General features: G+C 53.2%; 1 protein-coding gene across 2 annotated transcripts; it reads left to right on the plus strand.

The window, feature by feature from the left end:
• Nucleotides 1–9410: 9410 nt before the first annotated feature.
• FHL2 (four and a half LIM domains 2) lies at nt 9411–25992 on the plus strand. 2 transcript variants are annotated; one of them, XM_065891345.1, is made up of 5 exons: nt 9411–9582; nt 17575–17749; nt 20810–20979; nt 21711–21897; nt 25698–25992. In XM_065891345.1, exons 1-5 carry the CDS (start codon nt 9427–9429, stop codon nt 25703–25705), a joined length of 696 nt encoding a protein of 231 aa, XP_065747417.1. In that variant the 5' UTR covers nt 9411–9426; the 3' UTR covers nt 25706–25992. The 2 variants fall into 2 exon arrangements, with proteins under 2 accessions (XP_065747417.1, XP_065747416.1); XM_065891344.1 differs by lacking the exon at nt 25698–25992 and adding an exon at nt 23861–24012 and having other exon boundaries at nt 9427–9582.
• Nucleotides 25993–27503: the final 1511 nt, after the last annotated feature.

Consider the following 27503-nt stretch of genomic DNA (forward strand, 5'->3'; position numbering starts at 1 on the left):
CCGCCTGCCCTACTGTGGAGCTGGGACTCCGTCCTCTCCAGGCTCTGGTCTCAGACTGAAGCATCAGCTCATCTTGGGTCTTGAGCCTGACGGCTTTTGAGCAAGAACTTAAACCTCTGGTGCCCTGCTTCTCAGGCCTTCAGACTCAGACTAGAACCACCCAGTAGCTCTGCTGGGTCTCCAGCTCGTCAGCTGCTTGGGACTTCCAGCCTCCATAATGATATAAGCCAATTCCTAATATCAATAATAAACCTCTTCATATTATACATATATATATATATATATATATTTCCCCTTGGTTCTGGTTCTCTGGCGAACCCTGACTACCACCGTTCCCCAGTAACTTTGCTTCCCAGTTCTGCCCACCAGCTCTCAGTCTTGTTTTTTTAAGATTCCATCACCCCTTTCCTACCGGTGGTCCTCACTTTCCTTTCACTGCAAAATGTGCTTGCCCACCCTTTTGGGTCTCTGATGAGAGGTTCAGGGCAGCCTCTGGTCTGTCCATCTTTAGTCCACTTCTCATGGGTGATTCTCACACACTGAGTTTGGACATCACATGTCACCCTACTCATCCTTGGCCTTTGTCAGCCACACGTTGCCAGCCCTGATTTAGCCTGTGACTTACAGATCTCCTTTAGGTGTTTCTAAGTGTCTGTGCCCACAGGAGAAGTGGCTGCCGTTTTTGTTTTTGTTTTTTATAAAATACATTTATTTATTTATGGCTGCATTGGGTCTTGGTTGCTAAGTGCGGGCTTTCTCTGGTTGCTGAGAGCGGGGGCTACTCTTCGTTGCGGTGCGTGTACTTCTCATTGCGGTGGCTTCTCTAGTTGTGGAGCATGTGTGGGCTTCAGTAGTTGTGGCTCACCGGCTCTAGAGCGCAGGCTCGGTAGTTATGGCACACAGGCTTAGTTGCTCCGCGACATGTGGGATCTTCCCGGACCAGGGATCGAACCCGTGTCCCCTGCACTGGCAGGTGGATTCTTAACCACTGCGCCACCAGGGAAGTTCGTCTGCCTTGTTTTTATGGGTAACTAAAACCAGTGTAAAAGAGCATCCTTGAAGCCTGTAAACATTTAGGTTTCAAGAAAATAGGTCTGGGGCTTCCCTGGTGGCGCAGTGGTTGAGAGTCCGCCTGCCGATGCAGGGGACACGGGTTCGTGCCCCGGTCCGGGAAGATCCCACATGCCGCGGAGCGGCTGGGTCCGTGAGCCATGGCCGCTGAGCCTGCGCGTCCGGAGCCTGTGCTCCGCAACGGGAGGGGCCACAACAGTGAGAGGCCCGCGTACCTCAAAAAAAGAAAGAAAAAAGAAAATAGGTCTGTGTATGTTTGGTGGTACAACTTTTGGAACAAATAAGAATTAGCCAACTTAGGCAGCAAGCGAAGCCAGCCGCAGGAGGTGTGCACGCCTGTTGGTTGTGCTAGAGAAGTGCCACGGGGAGCAGGGTTTTGAGGACAGTGAGGGGCCAGCCTTTCCTGGAAGTTGGGATCATTGCAGATGGAAGGCCAGGCAGATGAGAGCAAATCAAACCGAGAGCTGCCTTTTGGAGATGGGAGGAGATGCATGAAGGGCAGTGAGGGTTTTTCCTTTTGTTCTGTGTAAACAGACATGGATAACTGGACCACACGTTCCCGGGAAGCAGAGGGAGAGAGGGTGGGGTACACGCCCCCCCGCCACACACACCACACACCATACACACCACACACACCATACACCCCCCACACACACCACACAACACACAACACACACCACACACACACCATACACACACACCACACCATACACACACAGCACACACACAGCACACACACCACACACACACACCACAGCACACACACACACCACACACACACACCACACACACACACACCACAGCACACACACACACCACACACACACACCACACACACACACCACACACACACACACCACAGCACACACACACACCACACACACACACCACACACACACACCACACACACACACACACCACACACACACACCACACACACACACCACACACACACCACACACACACACCACACACACACACAGCACACACACAGCACACACACCACGCCACACACACACCACACCACACACACACCACACACACACAGCACACACACCACACACCATACACACCACACACACCCCCCACACACACCACACAACACACAACACACCCACACACACCACACACACACACCACAGCACACACAACACACAACACACACCACACACACACCATACACACACACCACACCATACACACACAGCACACACACAGCACACACACCACACACACACACACCACAGCACACACACACACCACACACACACACCACACACACACCATACACAGCACACCATACACACACAGCACACACACAGCACACACACCACACACACACACCACAGCACACACAACACACAACACACACCACACACACACCATACACACACAGCACACCATACACACACAGCACACACACAGCACACACACCACACACACACTGCACACACACCACACACACACCACACCACACACACACCACACACACCACACCACACACACACCACACACACCACACCACATCGCACACACCACACACCCCGACACACACCACACACACTACACACCGCACGCACACACACACACCACACACACACACCACACACACACACACCACAGCACACACACACACCACACACACACACCACACACACACACCACACACACACACACACCACACACACACACCACACACACACACCACACACACACACCACACACACACACCACACCATACACACACAGCACACACACAGCACACACACCACGCCACACACACACCACACCACACACACACCACACACACACAGCACACACACCACACACCATACACACCACACACACCCCCCACACACACCACACAACACACAACACACCCACACACACCACACACACACACCACAGCACACACAACACACAACACACACCACACACACACCATACACACACACCACACCATACACACACAGCACACACACAGCACACACACCACACACACACACACCACAGCACACACACACACCACACACACACACCACACACACACCATACACAGCACACCATACACACACAGCACACACACAGCACACACACCACACACACACACCACAGCACACACAACACACAACACACACCACACACACACCATACACACACAGCACACCATACACACACAGCACACACACAGCACACACACCACACACACACTGCACACACACCACACACACACCACACCACACACACACCACACACACCACACCACACACACACCACACACACCACACCACATCGCACACACCACACACCCCGACACACACCACACACACTACACACCGCACGCACACACACACACCACACACACAACACACACACACACACACCGCACACACACACACCCCGCACGTGCTAGCTATGCACCTGAGGCCGATCGCTGTCCCAGCCCGTGCAATGATGCTTGTCCTGCGTAGACAGAACTGACACGTTTCGAGATTAAATATCCAGATAGTATCTTAAAGGTGATTTAAACTCTTTGGAGCTAGAACTAACCTCTTTCGGAGACTGTGTGTTTTATCTCAGTCTCCCAGGGCCTAAGACGGTACCTAGAAAAGAGAGGTTACTTAATATATCCTTGTTGGCTAGATTTAAAAGTCCGCAGGACCTCAAAACAAGTGTCACTATTCTTAGTTTATGGTCTTAAGGTCAGAATCTGACATTTGTTATTTCCCACTTTCTGTATCCAAAAGATAATTCCAAAGACAGCCGTTCACCTTATTCAAGCCTTGTCTCTCACACAAAGCATTTCTTAACATGAGCATAGACAAATCAAGCTTGTTAGACGTTTTTGAAAGTTACCAGTTTATATATCAAGTTATAATACCTCCCTGATCCCTGCCTATATAGTCAGACAAGGCTCAGTAAATGAAGCCATAAATATACAGCAGTAGGCATAGTCGTTCTTAGAAGAATCCCAAAATGGATTTCAGATGAATTTTAAATATTATAATATGTTTTTAAAATAGCAACATCCCTTAAGCTGGTGTCCCTCTCGCTTTCACCAGAATTTCTATTTAAGAGAAACAGTTCAGCTGGACTAATGGAAAGAGTGTCGGGGTAGCAAAGCTGGTTCGTGCGTTGATCCTTCTGTCCACAGAAAAACAAACTGGTACAGAGTGTTCTCTGGCTTCCCTTCTGGGTGAGAGCCCCTGCCTTTGGACAGAGGATCTCTGATTTAAAGGCTGCTGCATCCGTGTAGGACACCCAGGGCCCCACTGGTACCTGGAGCCTGGGTCAGGGGAGCTGGCTCCGCAGAGATGTTGGGAGCATCTCTTGGTGAGGCTTGTGCGTCTTGGCCTGACCAGGCCTCATCCGGGGCTGTGCAGCTGTGTGTTCACATGGGTTTGGATCCAAACACAGTAAGAACAGTTCCACCCTCTGTGGAAGCAGCAGTGTATCTGGAAGGGGGAAGAGGCCAGAGGCGGAGGAGAAAGAATGCAGCTCAGGATCTGTTGCATTAGAAATTGTACCAGCATCGGATGCCAAGCCCCATTACATCTGGGGTTTGCTATGCAAAGTGGTTGTTCACATAAAACATTCCTCGTTTCCACTCTGGATGTCTACATGTTTGTGCTCTGGGATATTTGTGTTCACCCGCCGCCCATCCACGTGTCCGTTCATTCATTCCCCAGGTGTTCATGAAGCGCCTGACCCGGGTTTGTCACCTGGTGTGGCCGCAGTGATCCTAGGGTCCACCTTTGCGGGGCTTACGGCTGGGGGCTGGGAGGTGCACGGGCAGTCAGCGTCCTGCGGTGTCATGAAAACACTGCATTTTCCAGTACATTCTTCAAAAGAGCGAGCCCGCATCTAACAGACCAATTTTCTTAATTCTCTCTAAAGAGCCCTGGATGTTGGGAAGCCATGGCGTTTCCCACCTGGGACCCGGGTGGCATTTAAAGCTGGGCGTGGCTTCTTCGGCACTGGCTTCCTGAGGCCGCTTCCTGCCTGTGGGAAGGCTTTGGGAATGTTCACAGATTTCTCTGGAGGAATCGAGGATGTTAGGGCAGTCTCCTGGAGCAGCGTGGATAGAGAAGGACGTGTGGGTTTCGAGGGGCAGGAGGCAAATGGCATCTTTGGGGTCAGATTAAAGTACATGGTTGAGAAAAGGGAGCATTGAAGAGGGTGCTCCATGGACACTCGTGCGGCCCAAAGGGCCTCCTGTTCAGGAAACACCTGAAACCCTGTCCCTCCCTTGATTCCCAAGAAATGTTTCCGGTAAAAAAAAAAAAAATGCACCTGCTTCCTGGGCTCTGAACGCCCTCCTCCCATCTCCCTCCTCCTTCCTTTCTCTCCTTTCCCCACCTCTCCACTTCCTCTCCTCCTCCCTTCTTGTTTCTCTTCTCTCTTCCCTCCCCCCTTCCCTCCCCCCCAGCAGCCCGCAACTCCAGACACTGACAGTTCTTAAACCTGAGAAGATGAAAATAGCCCACACGTATAAGCCTGTGGACCTTGCAGATAGTCATTATTTTCCGTGGGGCAGCCCTGCGCGTTGCTGCCCACTGCGCTCTGAACCTGTGTCCTTGCCTCGGACTCAGCGCAGGTGGAGAATTGGTTTTAACCGGAGATCAAAGCTCTGCGCCCACCCCTCACCCCAGGACTTTCCTCTCCCAGCACTGTGGTCGGTGGCTGAGCCTGTGGCCACACCTGTAAACCTGCCCCCTAAGATCCGGGTGCTTGTTCAGAGCCAAGGGGGATGATATCAGAGGATGACGTAACCCCGGGGGAGGGGTGAGAACTCCCAGACACGGGGATTTGGGTTTGGTTCATGAATGACAAGTCAGCAGTCACACCTGCGGTCCAGATGTCTCCTCCCTTGCTGCTGCTTCATGCTGTCAGCACCTGTGCACCAGGTGATGTGCAGGAGTGACAGGTAACCCGCGGGGAGGGATACGGCATTGAGAGAGGGTAAGCAGATTGTGCACAGTTAGGTTAAAAAAAACCAAGATAGGCTTCCCTGGTGGCGCAGTGGCTGAGAGTCCGCCTGCTGATTCAGGGGACGTGGGTTCGTGCCCCGGTCCGGGAGGATCCCACATGCCGCGGAGCGGCTGGGCCCGTGAGCCATGGCCGCTGAGCCTGCGCGTCCGGAGCTTGTGCTCCGCAACGGGAGAGGCCACAGCAGTGAGAGGCCTGCGTACCGCAAAAAAACAAAAACAAAAAAAACCAAGGTGTTCTGTTTGGGTTTTTTAAATTTATTTATTTATTTTTTTTGGCGGCGTTCCGTCTTTGTTGCTGCATGCGGGCTTTCTCTAGTTGCAGCGAGTGGGGGATACTCTTTGTTGTGGTGCATGGGCTTCTCATTGCGGTGGCTTCTCTTGTGGAGCACGGGCTCTAGGGGTGTGGGCTTCAGTAGTTGTGGCGCACGGGCTCAGTAGTTGTGGCGCATGGGCTCTAGTGCACAGGCTCGGTAGTTGTGGCACGTGGGTTCAGTAGTTGTGGCTCGCGGGCTCTAGAGCGCAGGCTCAGTAACTGTGGTGCACAGGCTTAGTTGCTCCACGGCATGTGGGATCTTGCCGGACCAGGACTCGAACCCACGTCCCCTGCATAGGCAGGCGGATTCCTAACCACTGCGCCACCAGGGAAGCCCAACCAGGTATTTTATAAGATTAAAAAATGGAGTTATAGGAGGCGTCTAATGCAAGGCTATCGCTAAGTTTTTGTCATTAAAAAGAGGCTTAAGATGGATCGTATAACTTTGAATACACAATTTTGTATAATAATTTTCTATTTGGTAGCATTTGACTGAAGAAGAATTGGTTTTAAACACTTTGTGGCGGAAGGGACGCTCCTGGTCTCCTCAGTAGCTCGTGGCCTACTGATTGTGATGCTGAGGGGTTTGTGCTTCTTGTAACTCGCCGGAAATGCGGTCAGATTTGTGTCCCTCTGCTCTGCCCCTCATTAGTGATGGTCTCACTTTCCACCCCAACTTGTTGGTTTAAGCATAAGTGCTGTCCTAGTCAATAAAACTGCAGTGACTTCTCAGAGGAGATAAAGAACAGGATGGGAGAGAGATCCACCAGCGTCCAAGACAGTTCTGCAGAAATGGGGGCTATCGGACCCTCCGGGCCCGTTGCGGCCACACTGGTCCTCCTGGGAGTTGGTTTCAGTGATGGGGGCGTTGTCTCGGGGTCACCTCGGTCCCCTTCAGCCGACGTGGAGCCCTGTGTGTTCTCACAGTTTACTCTGTTAGCTGATTTCTGTCCCAGTCCTGCAGAGTTGGAGGAGGTAGAAAGCATATCCCAGGTCTGTAAGCATCACCAGGGCCTTACCTGGGATGAAAACAGTTCCCCACTTTGATGACTCCAGAGCACAGGAATGGTGCTCAACGGGGTTGGTGCAGGCTATGGTCTGTCGTCTCCTTTCCCCCGCAGGGCCTGTGCTTGTCCAAACCCACATGGAACCACCTTTCCATTTAGATCGGGAGTTTCTTTTTTCTAAGTGAGACGGCTGTTTGGGAATGCTCATATGAATCTCTGTTTTCATTAATATTCCTGGCCTCCAGTTTTTCCATCCAGAAAATGAGGTAGTCATAGATAATCTCCCAAATTATTTCCAGATTAAAAAATTTTATGATCTATAGCCCTATCTCCTTTCCTTGTTCTTATTTCAAATCCTCGAGTCATTATTCTTACATTTGTGTGACCAGAATAGGCAAATAAGATCCCACAGGTAAATGGTAGGCTTTATTCGAAAAATCTGTATGTTAGAGCGACGGCGCTTAACTGCGATGCACTAAACGCTGGCCGCTTGCAAGGCCAGTAACTGAGGAATTACAGGAAAGCATTGCATCTTCTGCCAGCATAGCCGCTGCAACCTGATGGCGGCCTTAGGACAAAGGATATTTACATGTTGTGTTTCAGAGCAAAACTTCAAACGCTCAAGAGCCTCATCTTGTGTTGTTATTGCAAGAATGTCCAGACAATGTTTTCTCCAGGAAGAGCAACGCATGTGTCCAGCTGCATGCTTCATACTTTTGGGAAAAAACTGTCCTATAAACGCGGAAGTAACCAAGTATGGTTGCTTGAAAGTTGTCCATTTCTTTGTTTACAGTTGTCAGGATCTTATATACACAAGAGTACAAAGTAAATAAACACTATCAAATTCGCTATTATCTCATAGGTAGCAATTTTGCATCCTGGGGTATGATCTTGGAATTTCACTCCTAAGTGGGTGGAAATGACTGAAAATGGAATCAAGTTTAATCAGAGTTTGTGAAACGTCGCTCAGAGTTACACAGTCAACCTGTCTCCCTATTTAATAATTTATAAAGCTTTCGAACTTGTGGCAAATCAAATATTGCCACTTGAGAAGATATTTCTAAAGAAGTTGGACCGTGTTTCTAATGGCTCGGAGGCGTTTCTCCACACCTAGCCTTCCCAGGGTGGACTGGCTCTTTTCTGGGGTAGTGCTGACATGTTTGTGCAGGAACCACATGGGGAGCAGGGGAGGGTTAAACCTCCCGCCTTCCTCTGCCCGTACCCTGTCCTTTCTGCTCAGACACACACCACACTCATCGTGGAAAAATGCAGCTCGAGGTGTCGCCTGGAGTGGCCGTTGACTGCTGTCGCTGTGTTTCCCACCGTGATCATCCCCGTCCTTGGAAGCCAGCCTTTCCCTTTCTCCTGCTCCCTGGATATCTGGGCTGAGAGAGGATAATCTTGTCATCTGGGAGGAATGAGGCCTCCGGGGCGCCTCCTCTTGGGCAGGGGCCGGGCGTGCTTACCAGTGAAGCCAGGTCGAGGTCATGCTCCCCCGGCCTCAGGTTTACCGGCTCTGACCCCTCCTCCCTTGGCTTCTGTGGTTTCTTCTTATTCAGATTCATGAATCATAAAGGGAAGCTCACGGAAAGTCTTTTTATAGCAACGAGCATATTGTTTTCTATCCCTGCTGTGCTATTTTGGGGGCGGGGAGAATGGGAAGATGTGAGGTTGCGTCCCACGTTGGAAGCAGGCACTCCTTCCAGGGGATGAGGGCTCTGATGCCAGCTCTTTCTTGGGTCCAAAACTGGGATCACGTTTTCTGACACAGTCACCCAAATTGGGACTTTTAAAGAAGTGGAATGTTCTCAGACACAGAACTGCCCCCGGCTAAGTTTTTAAAAGTATCATTGAAAATTACACCCGCTTCAAGGGTGAGTGTCGATTGCTCACAAAGAGGATGTAGCCAGCGATGGGAAAGGTGATGGGAAAGGTGACCCTAACGGAGCAGGACGGTCACTGCCGTGTGCACGGGACATCGGGCGCGCTCACCGCGCCTGTCCTTTCTCTCCTCCCTGGTAGGTGGCACAAATCCGGTGCCAGGATGACCGAGCGCTTCGACTGCCACCACTGCGAGGACTCCCTCTTCGGCAGGAAGTACATCCTGCGGGAGGAGCGGCCCTACTGCGTGGCCTGCTTCGAGGCCCTCTTCGCCAGCACGTGCGAGGAGTGCGGGAAGCTGATTGGCTGCGACTGCAAGGTACCCGCCCCTGGGCATCCCCCAGCCCTGTGCTCTCCGCCCTCCCTTGGGCCTCCCAACCCCCCCTGGACACCCACACTGGACTCCCCAGGAATCACGTGCTTCTCAGCACAGTTGTGCTCACGTCCTGGTCATCGCCCTGGACGCCCTGGAGGCCCCTCTGCTGGGCTCGGACCCTCCACTGCCCTTTCCCAGCCTCCTCCCCACGGTCCCAGTCCCGCCACACCTGGTCGGGGCTTTTCCGGGACGTGTGCGCCGAGCATCCCAGGTCCACTTGTGGTGGCCCCGTGGTCAGCATCCTTAGCTAACCGGCCACCTGCCGCCCGATCCCGTGCTCCCCCGAGGGCAGCGCTCTCCCTCCTGGGCTGACTCGTGGGGCAGGTGCGCGCGATCAGTATTGGCGCAGTGAGCGTGCGTGTGGGAGAGCCGGCGCCCACCCCCGGCTGGAGGGGCTGAGAGACCCTGTCTGCACTGGGGCGTCGGGGGAGCTTCTCTTCTAAGTGGGGACGGTGAGGATGTGTGGCTGCCAGCTGAGCAGTTAGGGCTGGCTCTGCTGGGGGCAAGCCGGAGTGGTCCAGCGCGCGTCTGCCCTGTTTCTGTCTCATCCATCCTTCCCATGACGGTCAGTAAGCAGCCGGCTGACTGGCGCTAGGTGTTTAGTGACAGTCGAGGGATAATTTCCATCTTACGGGGAAGAAGCCTTTGCCCTGAGCAGAGACAAAGGGTGTGGGATGCCCCCACTTGAGCCCAGGCTGCAGCCACGTGTCGTGGCTCCACAGAGGAGTGGCACGTGGAGCGGAAGGGAAACGGGACTCGGCACCTGTCCCGTGGAAGCCTTAAAGCATCCAGAGCTTTGGCTACGACCACGGGCAGAAGTAGCTGCCCTTGCTCGTCTGAAAGCCGCCTGCCCTCCGACCTCCAGCTCTGTGATGTGTGTCCGAGCCCCTCTGCGTTCATCTCCAGGCCGAGCACAAGCGCTCGGACACCGAGCTGCCCCGTTCCGTCCTGGCTCTGCGTCTCATTGGCTGTGTGATCGTGGGCCCATGGCTTGACCCCTCTGTGCCCGTCCGCACGTTTATAAAAGGGAGGTACAGGGGGCTTCCCTGGTGGCGCAGTGGTTGAAAGTCCGCCTGCCGATGCAGGGGACGCGGGTTCGTGCCCCGGTCCGGGAAGATCCCACATGCCGCGGAGCGGCTGGGCCCGTGAGCCATGGCCGCTGGGCCTGCGCGTCCGGAGCCTGTGCTCCGCAACGGGAGGGGCCGCAACAGTGAGAGGCCCGTGTACAGAAAAAAAAAAAAGGGGGAGCTACAACAAGGGAGCCTGCATCATGGGTTCTCGTGGTGTGTAGCTACCATGCACTCAGTGCTCTAAGGAGCGGCTGATGGTGTGGAAAATTCCACCCCCTCTTCTCTTCCGACTGCTTCCCTGCAGCTTGCTCCCCCCACCCCACCCCCGCCTCTCGAAGCTTCGCCCTGTCTCTTTATCAGTTTTCACTAGAGAAACATCAAGAAAAATGTCCGCTTTGAGGAAGAAATAAGAGGCAGAGAAAACAGTTATTATTTTATAAAGGCTTTACCTGGAAAAGACATAAGTAGGTGAGAGGTTCAGCTATCATTCTGACAAACAACTCTGGTTTAAAGGAGACGTTTTGGAGATTTAGGGCTCATCATCCTTGCCTGGAAGCTAAACTAAAGACAAAAGCGAAGTCACTGATCATTTCTTCAGTATGATTTAGTGGACAGACCCTTGAAACTAGTTATCCTTCAGCACATGCTTTAGGAGCAGATAAACAAGAATTCCCCAAATGGGGCCAAAATCAACAAGACTGCTGCAAAGCCAGGCGTCAGTCACGCTGAACTTTTCAACCCGGATAACGGTTCTCTCTCTGCGGAGTTCCGCCACGTGATTCTGCGCATGTGGGGAGGGAAAAGATGTGAACTTGCAGTTAGACCTTGCCATTTGGGGCTTCTGAATATTTGGAACGGTTTTCTTGGCTTTCAGAAGTAATTATGCAGTTGGTTTTGTGGAGGAAGTGATGGCAGGAAAAATGTGCCTCTGCACTTCGGGAAGAGAAGCCCCAGCTTGGCAGGTGGGGTGCTGGGCGGAGCAGCTAGGCTGGCGGGTCTGGTGGCCGCTCTTTTGTCTGAAAATAGCAGGGGTGCCATAAGCCCCACCTGGGTCTCCCTCTGAAGGACATTTGTGCGTAACTTAAAATACTGCAAGCCACTGGGGGTTAGGCTGATGTTGTGGGTATTGACTGACTTTCAAATGAGGTAGGCAGGACTTCAGGATGACCTACTTCCATAGGTAGCTTACCTGTGTTTGAGCATCATTTCTATGCAGACTCTCTTTCTGTTCTTTCTTTCTGTTTAGTTAACTCTGAGGAAATGCTGTGATCTCCAGGGGTAAAAATCATTCATTTTTATGGCCAGTGGAATAGTTGACAACAGGTAATACAAATAAAAATTTATGATCCTCTGACCTTATGCTCTTCCGGAAATTTTTCCTGGACACCTGTGGATACCAGCAAAAAATATATATATATATATATATATTTTTTTTTTTTTTTGCCTGATTACAGATGTTTTTCAGGGGATAGGTCTACCTAAGTCCCGGGCTTCAAAAAGTCAAGAAACCAAAGAAAAGATAAGCTGGGCCAGTACTCAGAGGTGGCTGCTGGTCCCTCCCATCAGCAAATCGGTGTCTTTAGCAAACTATGGGCCACGTACCTGGCTCAGACTTTGGGTTTTCCGTGTCTCTGCGAGCAGTGCCATAAAGTCAGACGGGCCTCCAAACCTACCCACCCGCGTGCCTGGAGGGGGCTGCGAAGAGGAAGACGTGGTAACAGTCAAAGGACCTTCTGCAGGTCTAAAACCAGCATTAGGGGCTTCCCTAGTGGCGGTGCAGTGGTTAAGAATTCGCCTGCCAACGCAGGGGACAGGGGTTCAAGCCCTGGTCCGGGAAGATCCCACATGCCGCGGAGCAACTAAGCCCGTGCGCCACAACTACCAAGCCTGCACTCTAGAGCCCGCGAGCCACAACTACTGAGCCCGTGTGCCACAACTACTGAAGCCCACACGCCTAGAGCCCGTGCTCTGCAACAAGAGAAGCCACCGCAATGAGAAGCCCGCACATCGCAACCAAGAGCAGCCCCCGCTCGCCGCAACTAGAGAAAGCCTGTGCGCAGCAACGAAGACCCAACGCGGCCAAAAATTAAAAATAAATTAACAGTAAAAATAAATTTAAAAAAAAAGTAAACAGGTCCCCTTGAGGGCACACCTGGGACAGGGCTGCCCAGCGTCGTTCTTCAAGGATTTGAAAGAATGTGCAAGAAAGAATGTGAAAGAATGTGGTAGCCTGACAGTCTCAAAGTGCAGAACACCTTTTCAAAGTGCTGGGCACGGATGACACGGCAGATCCACTGATGAGGTGGAATCCCGTGGAGGTGAGGACTGGCTGGTTTGGGAATCAGCAGCTGAGCTTCTCCCAGCCCAGGAGGGATAGACAGGGTGTAAAGGAGGATGAGGGACCCCCCCCTGCCCGGAGCTGCATTAACTGGTGGGCGAGGGGGTGCCTCCAGGCCACTGACTCCCCCTGCGGCTCAGCTGAGGTCTCAACAAGGGCACATTCGGAGCAAAGCCACAAGCGCCTACCCTGTTAGGAATATTTCTGAAATGGAAAAATAAATTCTGAAAGGAAGTGTCTGGGCCTTACCTGACCTTGTTTATCAGACACTTTACTGCAGTTTATGGCATTCTGCGTGTATAAGATTAGCATTGGCCTTTTTTCTGCGACGTGTCAAAGATCTTTTTTCTTCCAGTTTTTTGTTTTTCCCCTTCGTGCTCTCTCTCTACAGAACCTTAAAACCAAGGTACTTGTAGAACATTTCCAAGTTCTTGAAAGTCAGTCAGCGCGTCCATATGTCTTAGCCTTGAACCTCCAGCATCTAAACAGTATCTTTGGGGACCACGTGGCGTACTTGACACATAACAGAATGAAGTGAGACGAGACTAGCTCGGTACTAAAAACTAAAACTCTGTTTGGAGCCGTGAATGCCAGAGGTGGAAAGAGCCACTGGGAGCCCAGTTTTACAGACAAGCATTCAGAGCAGCCGTGCACCGGGTCGAATCAACCCAACCTGACCTGGAGGCTTGGCCTTTCTGTGCCATTTTCCGGTCCATCCCCACGAGCCCCAAGCCCCCAAAGCCAGTGGCATTTCCCACCTCCGCACCCACAGGGCATGGACTCTGCAGAAGTGAGTTCAGGAGGAGGTGGTGACGTGAATTATCAACTTGACTCAGACTCCCTTTTCAGGACCCCACAAGAGGAGGAGAATTACGGGAAACCCGACAGCACAGCAGCAGATGAAGGCTTCCATGTGCGGTCCTGAACGAGCTGCATGACGTGGGCTTTTCTGGGGGTGCGCGCGGGGGTGGCACCAGGGGCACAAGGTCCTGCAGGGCCACCATCACTCATGGCCACACAGGCGTCACCGAGCGGCTGGTGCCCACGCGGGGCCTCACAGCCGAGGGGGCGGAGGGGCCTGCCCCCTCGGCTGTGAGGGCACGGGCACGGAGTGAGAGAGGACACTGGGGCGGAGGGTGAGGCTGGGCGAGCACGCTGAGACCTGCTTGCAGAGATGCTCCCGGGCTGCAGGTCAGCAGGAGGGATGCAAGAAACGGGGTTCATGGTGTCTTAGCATTGTTACGTTAAACTTGCTCACCTATCAGATGGGAATAAACCTTATTCCATGGGGTGGGGTTATTGTGTGGTTGAGATCAAGTAAGAGGGGACTAAGAATTTTAGAATCAGAAGGGCTGTGGAGGCCAAAAGCCCTGTACAGAGCAGTGACTGAGCCGGGAGCTCGGAGCTTAGGTGAGGGCGTCCGTTCCATCCCCGTCTTCACGAGTAAATGTGATCTCAGCGAGTGACGCTTCAGGGCACCTGCTGTCACCACGAGCTGGCATCTAAGACTGACATTAATTGAGCCGTGTCAATGTGCCAGGACCGTTGTCAGGGCTTCACCGTCATCCCCGTTTCCCCGGGCGGATCTGAGGCTGGGAGAGGTCAGGTGACTCACCCCCAGCCCCACGGCAGGTACATACGTGGCAGAGCCAGGGTTTGAGTCTGGAGCCCTCCGCTTTAAGCACTGGGGTGAAATGCATCAGGCATTTTAGACACTGTGCTCCTGGGTCCCCGAGGGCACTGGTGGCACAGCAGGTGTGCAGGTTGGTGACCGGAGGGCAGTCACCGCTGGCTGCAGCTGGAACAGGGGTGGACCGGTTCCAGTTCCCCACGGCCCCGCCCCCGACAGTGATGGTAGCTTGTTCAGAGACTGTTTGTGACTCACTGAGGCTTCTGAGAGCAGGAGTGTGGGTTGGTATTTATCTCAAGGAAAAACACTTCATCAGAAGGTTTGAGAATTATCAAATGCCCCTGAACGAACATTTCAGGGCTGTGGAGTGTTAATGCAGAAACACGTGTGTGTGTGTGTGTGTGTGTGCGCGCGCGTCTCAGAGGGGCAGACAGGGGAGCAGCTGTGTGAGGGTCACAATGCTCCAGGGAAGGGATGACTCAGCTAAGCCGGCGTCTGGGAAGGACAGAGACTAGCTCCCTGGGGCGGGATGAGGGTGGGACCAGGAAGGGGGGATGATTCCACGTGGCTGCTGTTAACGGCCTGGAGGACTAGGCAGAAGCCAGGGCGTGAGCAGTCCTTCCCTTGAATACAGGACACGGGATGTGGGACGCAGGACAGCAAGTGACCAAGTGACCGGCAGCCTCGGGAGGGTGGAGGCTAGGAGCTGGGCCTCCAGAAGGTCTAGAAGTCCTGCCTGGGTGCTTATGGTCTCGTCAGGACAGGGCACTGGTACCCAGATTTCTAGGGAACTTTCTAGTGTCAGATGTCTGTCAACAAATCAACTCTTGTCAACCTAGCTAATGTGTTTTCATGCCGGAAATGTTAACCGTAGGCAAGTGGATTTCCGCAGTGCTTTTGACCCACGAGATCGTTTTAAATGAGCTTTCCCCTGACCGTCCAGTCCCCTAACCATGCGCGGCTCCGTCCTCCTATGGGACTCGCTAACCAGGGCAACTGGTGACAGCTGGCGGCTTCGCTCTCACGATGTCGTCCGTGGAGGGTCCCCCTGGGCTGTGTTGAAGGTCAGGCCCCAAAGGCAGATGTCCTTGGGCTTGGCTTCCTTTCTTCCCGGCTCACTCGCCCGCCTCGCTGTCCCCTGCCCCGCCATCCCGGCTCACAGCTCAGCGGGGTGGGGCTCACGGAGGGGACCCGCTGAACTTCTGGAAGGGTGCGTTCCACATGTCACGTGATAATCAAAACTTACTTTTTAATTGTGGTAAAATACACGTAACATAAAATGTGCCATCTTAACTGTCTGGAAGTGTACAGTTCAGTGGTGCTAAGTACCTACACTCTGCTGTACGACCATTTCATCTTGTAAAACTGAAGCTCTGTCCCCACTCACACCCGCACTGCCCCAGCCCCAGGTACCCACCTTGCTGCTTCCTGTCTCTGAACTTACCTCCTCCGGGACCTCATATAAGTGGAATGATTCAGTATTTGTCTTTTTCTGACTTATTTCACTTAGCATGTTCTCAGAGTTCATCCATGTTGTAGTGTGTGTCAGAATTTGTTTCCCTTGTGAGGCTGAACAATAGTCCATGTTTATCCGTCATCTGTGGACGGACGCTGGGGTGACTTCCCCCTTTGGCTGCTGTGAATGTGGGTCTGCAGATTCCTTTTTTTTTTTTTTTTTTGGGGTACCCGGGCCTCTCACTGTTGTGGCCTCTCCCGTTGCGGAGCACAGGCTCCGGACGCGCAGGCTCAGCGGCCATGGCTCACGGGCCCAGCCGCTCCGCGACATGTGGGATCTTCCCGGACCGGGGCACGAACCCGTGTCCCCTGCATCGGCAGGCGGACTCTCAACCACTGCGCTACCAGGGAATCCCTGCAGAGTCCTTCTTTTGGTTCTTTGGGGCATATACCCAGAATTAGAATTGCTGGATCATATGGTAATTCTCTTTAATTTTTTGAGGAACTACCGTACTGTTTTCCATACAAAAAAACTGTTAAATGCATTTACTCTATCATCAGTGTTGTAACAGTGACCCCACGATCAGAAACTGCTCTTCTTAAATTATTAAATTAGGCATATTGTTCTTAGTGGACGGGGCATTATTTATTTAATTATTTAAATTTTTTGGCCACGACGCTTGTATCATGTAGGATATTAGTTCCCTGAGCAGGAATTGAACCCGTGCCCCCTGCAGGGAAGCACGGAGTCTTAACCACCGGACCACCAGGGAATTCCCAGCAGATGGGACTTTAAATGGTTTGTTCGACTTTCAAAGCCTCAACAAAGACAGTGCTGAATTGCATTCATTCGTTTGGCCTCCTTGGTCTAGCCCGGCGGGAACTCTCCCAGCCGGCTACCTGGAGCCGTGGCACAGCCCTGCCCGGCGCCCCTCTGTCTTGCCCTCCTGGTCTGTGCCCTTTCTCTGCCCAGCTCACGTCTTCGACGCTCAGCTGATGGCACCTACTGGATCTCTCCTGACCTGCTTTCCACCAGGTTGACCCAGGACCCCATCCTCAGGCTCTGTCTCTGAGCTTCCCAGCAGCCCGGCCTCCCTCCCGCGGGGATCACAGCCTGTCATCCAGCACATTTGGGTTTGCCCAGCGTCCTCGCGGCCAGAGGACTCCCGGGGTCTGTGTGCCCAGGAGAAGCGCTGATGAGTTTCATGTGCCGTTTCTCTTTCTTACAGTCCCCAAGCGAAAGCCACTCGTTTTTCAGACGCATCCCTCGCACACACCCCTGTCTACACAGTGGCCCTAAGAACAGCAAGAGAAGCGTCCTACCTAACTCATTCCAGCCCCTCTTTGCCCACTTGCCCCCCTCGCTGTGGGTCCAGCAGAGCCCACGCCCCCGGCCCCTCTCACGTCTCACGTCTCACGTCTTGTGTGCTCTGGGCCTGCAGGACTTGTCCTACAAGGACCGGCACTGGCACGAGGCCTGTTTCCACTGCTCGCGGTGCAGGGGGTCCCTTGTGGACAAGCCATTCGCTGCCAAGGAGGACCAGCTGCTCTGCACCGACTGCTACTCGCAGGAGTACTCGTCCCGCTGCCAGGAGTGCAAGAAGAGTATCATGCCAGGTGGGCACCAAGCCGCGGAGAGAGTGTCTGTGCGCGTGCGTGTGAATGTGCGTGCGCGCGCTTCCCCCGCCCCCTCTGCCTCCCGCCCGCCCCCGCAGAGCTTGCGCGCACGGGCGTGAGTGTGCGTGTGCGCGCTTCCCCCGCCCTCTCCGCGCCCTCTGCACACACGCAGAATTCCTGCCCCATCGGTTACTGCCGCAGGTGGGTGCTGGGCCGGGAGCTGGGCGCTGTGCCCTCATGCAGGTTATGTTCCCGGCAGGCTCCGGCGGCAGCTGGATCCAGTGCCAAGGCTAGTGATGGGTGGCCTGTCTGTTGGTGGGGGAGCATGTCCCTTGCTCTTTGGGGGGACTTTGGTTTCTTTGTTTTATGGGAGAGAGGAATCTTTCATTTTAAAGAACAGAGTGGACCAAAAAACTTTATGGAATTTTTCAGTACAGAATTTAAAAAACAAATCTTGTTAGACACGCACACAGTGCAGGCGAGAAGAGCCTAAGATTTGGACCTTGGATGGTTCATCGGCTACTTAGGGTCAGTGACGTCCTCTGTGTGACCAGTAAGGGGTGGCTGGATGGTATAGCCTTGCCAGATTTAGCAAATAAAATACAGGACTCCCAGACAAATCGGAATTTCAGCTAATCCCACCTGGGACCTCGTTAATCTGGCATCTCTACCAGAGAGCCACCTAAAACCAGGAGAGGACTCTGTCCATTGACCGACTTTGGGGATGTGGCCCCCGAATCAGGCTCAGGCTGGGGAGTGGGAGTCAGGGGCACAGGCCGGGACCCCTAGCTCTTAGGAAGCTCGATACAGTTCCGCAGGGAGCCCTCAAGTTGCCCTGGAAGGTATCTGTTCTCAGGACAGCTTCTTTGGTAGATACACTTCCTTTAGTCCTGCGAAGGTTTAGAATTAAGGGCACACATATAAAGAGATTCCAACTCTGAGCAGTAATAGTGTGTTAAATAATCTGGTAACGTGTGGGTGAAGTTTAGAAAAAATTTGGTCTAAAGAGTAAATTAACCGTATGATTCTGACTGAAAGTGAGCAATCAAGTAAGTGATTTAGGCTTGTGGTTTTACACTGGAATTTTCTTAATTTGTAAATGGTTTTGATGCTTAAGCTATTTTAGGATTCATCATATTTATAAGTTTAATTCATTTCAACAACAATTACTTAAGAACTTAAGGGACTTCCCTGGCGGTCCAGTGGTAAAGAATCCGCCCTCCAGTGCAGCAGATGAGGGTTCGATCCCTGGTTGAGGAACTAAGATCCCACATGCCCCGGGGCAACTAAGTCCGCGCGCTTTAACTACTGAGCCTCAGCGCCTCAAGAGAGCTCGAGTGCCACGGACTACAGAGCCCACGCGCCCTGGAGCCCGTGTGCCACAGCTAGAGAGAAGCCCGAGCGCACCAACAAAAGATCCTGAGTGCTACAACTAAGACCCAACGCAGCCAAAAAAATAAAGAAAGAAAAGAAAAATAGGGGTTACTTTAAAAAAAAAAGAGGAAGAACTTGAGGTGCGGTTTGCTAGTTGAGGTTCTTAAAAGGCATGCCAAATACATTAAATTTTCAAGTGTCCTTTTAAAGGAGTTCAGCTCACTACATTGGTGAATGGAACTGAACACAAAGAAATGCACCTTAAAAGTAATTTTTTAAATTCTCTGTATTCATGAATGCAGGATAAAGATGTGCAGGATGAACTTCAATTGAGGGTTTTGAATTTTCAACTTCAATAGAATGAATGTCAATTTGTAGAAACCAAGGTAACCTGCTGAGTCCTTCTAGCCCTCACAGCGGCTGGGGTCACCCTGACATGTGAAGAGAATCAAGGCTACAGGGATAATTTAGAGTCAGACTCCTGACTCTGTGGGGAGACTGACGGGTGAGGATGCCCAGCTGCCTGGACCCAAGCTGTGGGCCACGCGTTTGGGGAAAGGCACAGCTTCCCAGGGTAACAGCCTGGAAATTCCAGATTGGGAAGAAAGATTTTTTTTTAAATTTATTGATTTTTGGCTGCCTCGCTGCGCGCAGTCTTTCTCTAGTTGCGGCGAGCAGGGTCCACTCTTCATTGCGGTGCACGGGCTCCTCATTGCAGTGGCTTTTCTTGTTGTGGAGCACGGGCTCTAGGCACGTGGGCTTCAGTAGTTGTGGCACGTGGGCTCAGGAGTTGTGGCTCGCGGGCTCTAGAGCGCAGGCTCAGTAGTTGTGGCACACGGGCTTAGTTACTCCGCAGCAGGTGGGCTCTTCCCTGACCAGGGCTCGAACCTGTGTCCCCTGCCTTGGCAGGCGGATTCTTAACCACTGCGCCACCAGGGAAGCCCCGGCAAGAAAGATATTAACTGCCGCTTTGACAAAGACAAATATATGTCTATCTTAGAGTAGAAGGTCAATTCTTGATTCTGGCAGGCTGATCTCAAGACGACGCCCTCCTCAAGAAACCAAAAAAAACAAACCTAGACCTGAGCGCTAGCTTCCTTCCTTGGTTTGATTTTAGAAAATGCTACAACCAAATCAAGGTGAAATAGGTGCAGACTGGTCAGTGTGGCTTCTGCAGCGAAATCAGACAGTGCAGTGCAAAGCTCGGTGCAAAGCTCGCCCCCCTGCCCACACCTGCAAATCACCAACCGCGGTGCACGGCTCCGTCCCCACCCAGGGAGGCTGAGCCCCGACTAGCAGGTGCATCACGGCCTCCGGGCCAGGATCACGCTGTCACCAGGCCTTCACGGGGTTCCTCACTTGCTCCTTTGAATCAGAAAAAGACACCTCTTCCACCAGGCGGTGGACTCTGTCTGTCGGAGGCGCGTCCTCATCCGCAGCCCGTGAGAAGGAGCTTTGCCGCCCTCTGCTGGCGACGCCGCACAAGCACCACACGGTCTGCGCCCAACCCTCTGGGGCTGCGGGAAGCCAGCGGGCGCCCTCCTACGGACCTGGGACGGGACAGCACCCCGAGCTCTGGGGTGGACAGAAGACTGTCCTTCAGAACACGCGGAAGGCACGTGTCGTCTGGCCTAGGGCCTTTAGTGAGCATCGCGATTGTCCTCCTTCCTCCCCGACCCCTGACAGGCACCCGTAAGATGGAGTACAAGGGTAGTAGCTGGCACGAGACCTGCTTCATCTGCCATCGCTGCCAGCAGCCCATCGGAACCAAGAGCTTCATCCCGAAGGACGGCCAGAACTTCTGCGTGCCCTGCTACGAAAGGCAGTATGCCTTGCAGTGCGTTCAGTGCAAAAAGGTACCTCGTGTTCCCCCTGGCCCTTGCACACCTGGTGTTCTTTCCGAAAGAGCCGCCACCTATCCCTAAGGTGTCTTTGTTCATCGCCCCCCTTGAATAAACAAGAAACGGCCCTAGACCTAGTGGGGAGACGGGGAGGGGAAAAGGCAACTGGAAAGGCCTGTCCCTGGGGTGGGGACAGATCCCTCGTCACTATCCAGGGCTGCGTCAGGTTAAAGAAAGAAAAGCGTCCTAAGACCACAGACAGGGTGGGAAGGCAGGCTCTGGGCTCATTTTTTCCACCTAGGAAGCCAGCCCCACGGTGTCTGTTAAGCCTCTTCCTTCCCCCCGAGTAGCTGAGGAGGCTGTTGGAGCAGGTGCACCTGGTGGTAGAGAGATGCTACAGGGATCTCAGCGCAGGGGGGCGCTGAGGAGGGGCTGCGTGACATCAGACCCCGGCCCCTGAGCCGCGGTCTCCCTGCTTCGCCCTCCTGCCGACCAGGAGGCAGTGCTGTCCCAGCAGACACCCCGGTACCCACGTCACGAACGGGGATCCGGGGTCTGCAGCGGGGGCCTGGCAGCTTGGGGAAGGGGTGGCGGGGCGACCTTGCCGTCCGGAGGACAGCACCTCTGGGACCCGGACGCCGGTGCGGCGTGTCCTGGGCGAGGCCCGCGCGTCCTCCAGCGGCGAGGGCCGGGACAAGGGCGCCAGGCACAGGCCCCTGCGGGAGCTGACGCCCTTCTGCCCGCAGCCCGTCACCAGCGGGGGCGTCACGTACCGGGAGCAGCCCTGGCACCGCGAGTGCTTCGTGTGCACCGCCTGCAAGAAGCCTCTGTCGGGCCAGCGCTTCACGTCCCGCGACGAGTTCGCCTACTGCCTGGGCTGCTTCTGCGACCTGTACGCCAAGAAGTGCGCCGGCTGCGCCAGCCCCATCAGCGGTGAGTGTCCGGTTCCCGGCCCGCACCACCGCCTGCCCCTCGTGTGGCTGCCAGGCTTTGGCTTGTGGGTCTGTTCACGAGAGCAGACTCTGGGCCGCCGCGCTCCCTCCCCCGCACGCTGGGCGCGCTTCCCTGCCTCCCCCCCATCCCCACGGCCTCTTCTCCACGGCGGCGTTATTTCTGCTTTCGGCTGGATTCTCTCCAAACCGCAGGCTGTGAGTCTGACATCCCCGCACAGGCCCTGGGAAGCAGCTGGGCTGTGCAGACGCTCCCCGGCCTGTGCGGGGAGCGCGCTCTGGGTGGGCCCTTCCCACCCCCCCAGGCACTTGGTGGAGCCCAAATCTGGGTGAACTACAGAATGTGCCCCAAATTCAGAGCGGAGAGCAGATGGCTGGTGGGACTCCAGCCCTGGAAATGCGCCCACTTTAAACACCTCTGGGGAACTTTACACATGTCTGCTGCCTGGTCATGATTTAATTACTCTGGGGGACCACCTGGGTGTTAGAATTTTTAAAAGCTTCTCAGATGATTCATATATGCAGAAAATCCTGAGACTCTCTGGCCTGAATCACTCATTTGGTTCTGCCTCAGGGCCAGGGCCCGGGCTGTGTGGTCTGCGGGTCTCCCATAGTCACTGCGGGCCTAGGATGGGTAAAGGCAGTTTAAGATATTTAGGGAAAGAGGTGAAAAGCTTTGCTGATGCAGCTCCATCAGTAGCAGAGGGAGTGTGGTATCAGAAAACTGGCCTCAGTTATACACACAGAGATTCCTTTTTTGACATCCTTTTCCATTATGGTTTATCACAGGATATTGAATAGAGTTCCCTGTGCTCTAGGGTAGGACCTTGTTGTTTAGCCATCATATATATAATAGTTTACATCTGCTAATCCCACACTTCAGTGTAAAAAAAAAAAAGTTAAATTAGAAAAAAAAAGTCCCTATCTAGGTTTCAGATCATAAAAGAAAAAAAAAGAAAACTAGCCTTGGAGACCTGGGTTCACCCCCAGTCCTGTCACTCACTAGCCCAGGGGATTAGGCTGAGGCCACCCACGTGTGAATGGATTTAATGCCAGACAGCAGGCAGTTAAATTACAAAAGGAGCTAACTGCTGGGTGAATGACAGACTTCTGCTACTCTGAGACCTCCAACTATTAGCCAGTGTTGTTACTTGTTCTTAACTTGGCAGATTGAGCCGTTACTTCTGGAAAGAGTTTGTAATTGCAAGTCACGATCCAAATTTCACCAAGGATTACCCCGTGTATTTGATTCCATTTTGTTTCAGGGGCCTCGGTGGCCGGACAGACCGCCTGTATTGTAACAGGTAGCCGACGTACCTTAAACATTTGATAAGTAGACGTCAGAGTCAGACACCCCAACTGAAATGAGTTCCTGTTCCCCTTGTTTCGATAAAGGATGGCTTTCTCCACTGCCCACACGTCCTCCTAACCCGCTCTCACGTTCCACCGGCCTCACTAGACCTCCGTGGGGTGAGGACACGTGGGCAGTGGAGAAAGCCGTCCTTTATCGAAACAAGATGCCCATGTAGCATCTCTTTCGTGAGGCCGTTCTGGGCAGTTCCAGAGACGGTTCACAGCTTTCTCATCGGTGCTCCCTTTGGCGACTCATTCATTAATCGCCCAATTTTTGAGCACCAGGCCTGAGGCACCCAGGGAAGGAAGGGGTTGGAGAAATCGGCTCTGTAACTCACGCGTTTCACTCGGGTGGGAGGAACACACACACCCCGCAGGCTTCTTATAATGACGGCGATCGTCATGTAGCTGTGGAGCCCGTCTGTCTCTCTTTCTCCTGCGATTCAGGAGCTCCCCGACCTGAGCACAGGATGGGAGTTAAACGTGGAGCCCAGCACTGAGCACACCGCACCAGCCGGGCTTGGAACGCGTCCACGCAGGACTCCCCCCGCCCGCCCCCCATCCTCACCCGTGTCCTTTTCCTCCGTCCACAGGACTGGGCGGCACTAAGTACATCTCCTTCGAGGAGCGGCAGTGGCACAACGACTGCTTTAACTGCAAGAAGTGCTCGCTGTCGCTGGTGGGGCGAGGCTTCCTCACGGAGAGGGACGACATCCTGTGCCCTGACTGCGGGAAGGACATCTGAGCCCCTCCGCGACCCCCCGGCAGCCCCCCCAAGCCCCTGCTCACGCTGCACCTGGCTCCACCAGCCACCTGGGGACTTGCCTCCGCGCTGCTCAGCGCTACTCACGTCTGTTTAAACCCTTCATCTACCCTTTGCGCTCATTCTGTAGAGAAGGAGAAAAGCCATGGAAGCCTGAGGCGGGAAGAGGGTTTTGAGTCTTTGTAATCAGGCGAGGCCAATCAAAGTGTAAAACTCCTTTTGAGTGATACCTTTATAAATGCTTTTCTTTCACTGCGTATTTAATTTTTAAGTGCAATTAATGTGTCACGAACTTGAACATCTCCAAGCTACGTAAAGTGACGAAGAGTTGGTATCTACAACAGTGTAACTTCCTGTGGTGCGGGGCCAGGAGCAAGATTATATGGCTTACAATAAAGTTACCCATAGCAAGACCTTCTGCCAGGCGCAGTGTGTGAAGCGGTGATGCGGCATTTGGGTTGAGTACGAATAACACTTTACTGGGGTGCCACTCATCACTCTGGCGGGCTGGGTGGGTGTCGACTGAAACGGCATCCCACCTTTTATTTAAGAGAAAGTCTCGGTTGGAATTTCTCTTGGCATTCAGTGCTCTGCCTCTGATGCAGTGACACAGGCCCCGCACATAGGCTGACGGCCTCGCAGGCAGCATGGGGTCACTTTTCTGGACAGAGCTCGGTGCCCTCCCACCATCATGGGTCCGGACCTGACAGTGGCCTGCCTTCTCCTCCGTAAGCGGAGGGGTGCAGAGGCACGCAGGCACCTCGAGGCCGGAAATGACATCTTGGTCGCCCGTGTAGTTATCAACACCCGGGCAAGTGAGGGCATCCTGGGAGACTTCAGCGAGTGTTTCTGAAAAGACAGACAGTAAAGAGAGAGAGAATCGCTGCCATCAGAATAACACTCTTTTCCGGTAAACCTCTAAAAACGGTTCGCTACTCACTTGACCCAGAAAACCCCATAAAATTGTGCAAATCAAGAGGTTCAAATCTTCGTGTTCACTTTAAGAACACGCGTGAAACTGCCCAGGCCGTTAAGGGTACGCATATCCAAAAAGCCACCAAAATGTCCGAAGGATGTCACTCGACAGAAGCAGTGTGTGCCATTCCGTCGTTAGAATGGTGGAGTTGGTTGGTGTGCCCAGGCCAAACGGGGGGCTGGATGCAGGGTCGGTGGCCCAAAGAGAGTGCTGAATTCTTACTGCACTTGCTCAAAAATGCAGAAAGGAGCGCTGAACCTAAGGGCTTGGCTGTAGATTCTCTGGTCACTGAGCACGTCCAGGTGAACAAAGCCCCCAAGATGTGGCCCAGGACTTCCAGAGCTCACGGTGGGCTCAGCCCATACACGAGCTCTCCCTGCCACAGTGGATGAGCCTCACTGAAAAAGGGCAGATTTTCCCTAAAGCAGAGGAGGCGGCTGCACAGGAGAAAAAGGTATCCCAGAAGAAACTGAAGTAACAAAAGCGTATGGCCCAGGAATAAATGCCGTAAGGAACAAATGCAAATAAAAGTAAAAAAAAAGATTGACACTCAGAGTCCCTAGCCTGGCAGCAGTCTGTAAACTCGTCTGGGAAAGAGCAGTTTACAGCTGGGAAGCACTGAGCCAATTTATGAGGTAGGGCATTGCATGCTTCTCTGTTTATAGTAACAGTTGTGACTTCCTGTCTTCAGTTTTCTAAGACAATGCAATATGATCAAATGATAAGCTCTGCAACAGAAAAATCTGGTAGAAATCAAGTCCCATCTGTGCGGAGCATGCGTGAAGTCAGTTTCTTGACCTGAGCACTGGTCAGTGCGGGAAAGCCTTGATCGTGGCTGAGACAGGCCTCTGGATGGACAGTCAGCTGGAGGCTTTGCTTAAAACGAATAACGCCCACCATCCCTTGTGAGTTGTTTTGCCAGCTTCTTCTACTTTATGATACAAAAGTAAAAGCATTCTTGCAGATGTGCTTTTTAAAATAAAAATGTTTTTAGAACAGTAAAAGCTTTCTAAATCTTGTGATGGAACATCTTACCTGCCCCCATGATAGCCACGGGCACACTAGACAGCCAGCGTTCAATTATCCAGCCTTAAATTAACGCTTAGGAGAGTTCCACGTCTAGTAAGTAGCTCCTATTGGAATAATCTTCCCACAAGTTAGAACCACTCTGGACAGAATATTTTTAAAAATTTGAGAACACTGGAGCACGACCCACAGCAGGAGGACTCTGGAGGGGCGTGGGCCCTGGAAGAAGAGGACAACCGGTAGGTTTCCCAGTCTCACGGCTTTTAGGTCAGGGCAGGCCCCACAGGGCAGCTACAGCTCTGTTAGAAAACCTGCAGCCTCACCAGCTTGAAGAACCAGAGGCCAGAGTTTGGCACCAACAGCCTCTGGAAAGTGAGATGGAAAATTCTAGAAAAGAGAGCCCCAAGTTATGTGTGTGAAATCCCTACAAACTGCTGGCTGAAGCACCAGCACGGAAACAGCCCAGCCAAGCCTCAAAGAACAGACTTCCTGGAGGAGGAGCTTCTGGACGGTGGTGCGCACCACCGTCAGCCCAGGTCAGCTGGGCTCAGCGGACCCTCTGCCCAGTGGAACAACCCTCTCTCTAGCTAGGGAAACTGTATACAAACTAAATAACGTAAAGTCTCTGAAAATGTTCCTAGAGGCATACAGCACATGGAGAAACATTTATTCAGGAAACTCGACTGCATGTTAACGAGACCAGTGAAGTCTGTGGCATTTGAGCCCCAGCTGATCCCACCCTACCCCCACTCCCCAGTGTCACGTGACAGAAGCCCTGCTCCAGGTTGGTGCTGCCCGGAAGGGAAGGGCTCCTATGGTCGGGGGCTCTGCCCCAGGGGTGATAGGCTGAGAATTCCGGGGCTCCAACCTCTCATGCGGTGGAGGTTCCACATCCAGAGGGGCAGTCTGAGAAGACCAGGGGCTACCAGTCCCCCCACCCCGACACCTCCCCAGCACCTACCTGGGAGAAGGAGTGTTAACTCTAGGAGAAGCCAACACTGTCCAGCCCCAGGTGGGAGGCAGGCTCTGTGAACTGGCAGCTCTGTGAACCTCTGCAGAAGGGCACTATTTCGTACCAAGAATGGAGAAATCTGCTGGAGGGGACTGTCAAAAACAACAGAGATCTTGGTGGCAAGCAGTCAAGAGGGGGCTGGTGGCTCCATGATACGAACAGCAAAAAGCCAAATGGCAGGCAGTTCTGAAGTTTAACTGAAAGAATTGGGGAAAGAGCTGAGAAGAGCTGTCCTGGACTCCCACTTAGGCCAGGAGACTGTGGGCATGGACTGGTCTGCACCCACCCACTCAAGAGCAGTGAACAGACCTGAAAGCATTCTCCAAGCCACACGAGGTCCTCAGCAAAGAGCAGAGGTCTTAACTAGCTCAAGGTGCTTACACAGATCCTCCAACCAAACACTGCTGAATGTGTGTTATAAACACGTTCAAAGAGGGACTTCCCTGATGGCACAGTGGT

The sequence above is a fragment of the Phocoena phocoena genome, chromosome 14 (genome assembly GCF_963924675.1).
Source record: "Phocoena phocoena chromosome 14, mPhoPho1.1, whole genome shotgun sequence".
In the NCBI taxonomy this organism is placed as follows: domain Eukaryota; kingdom Metazoa; phylum Chordata; class Mammalia; order Artiodactyla; family Phocoenidae; genus Phocoena; species Phocoena phocoena.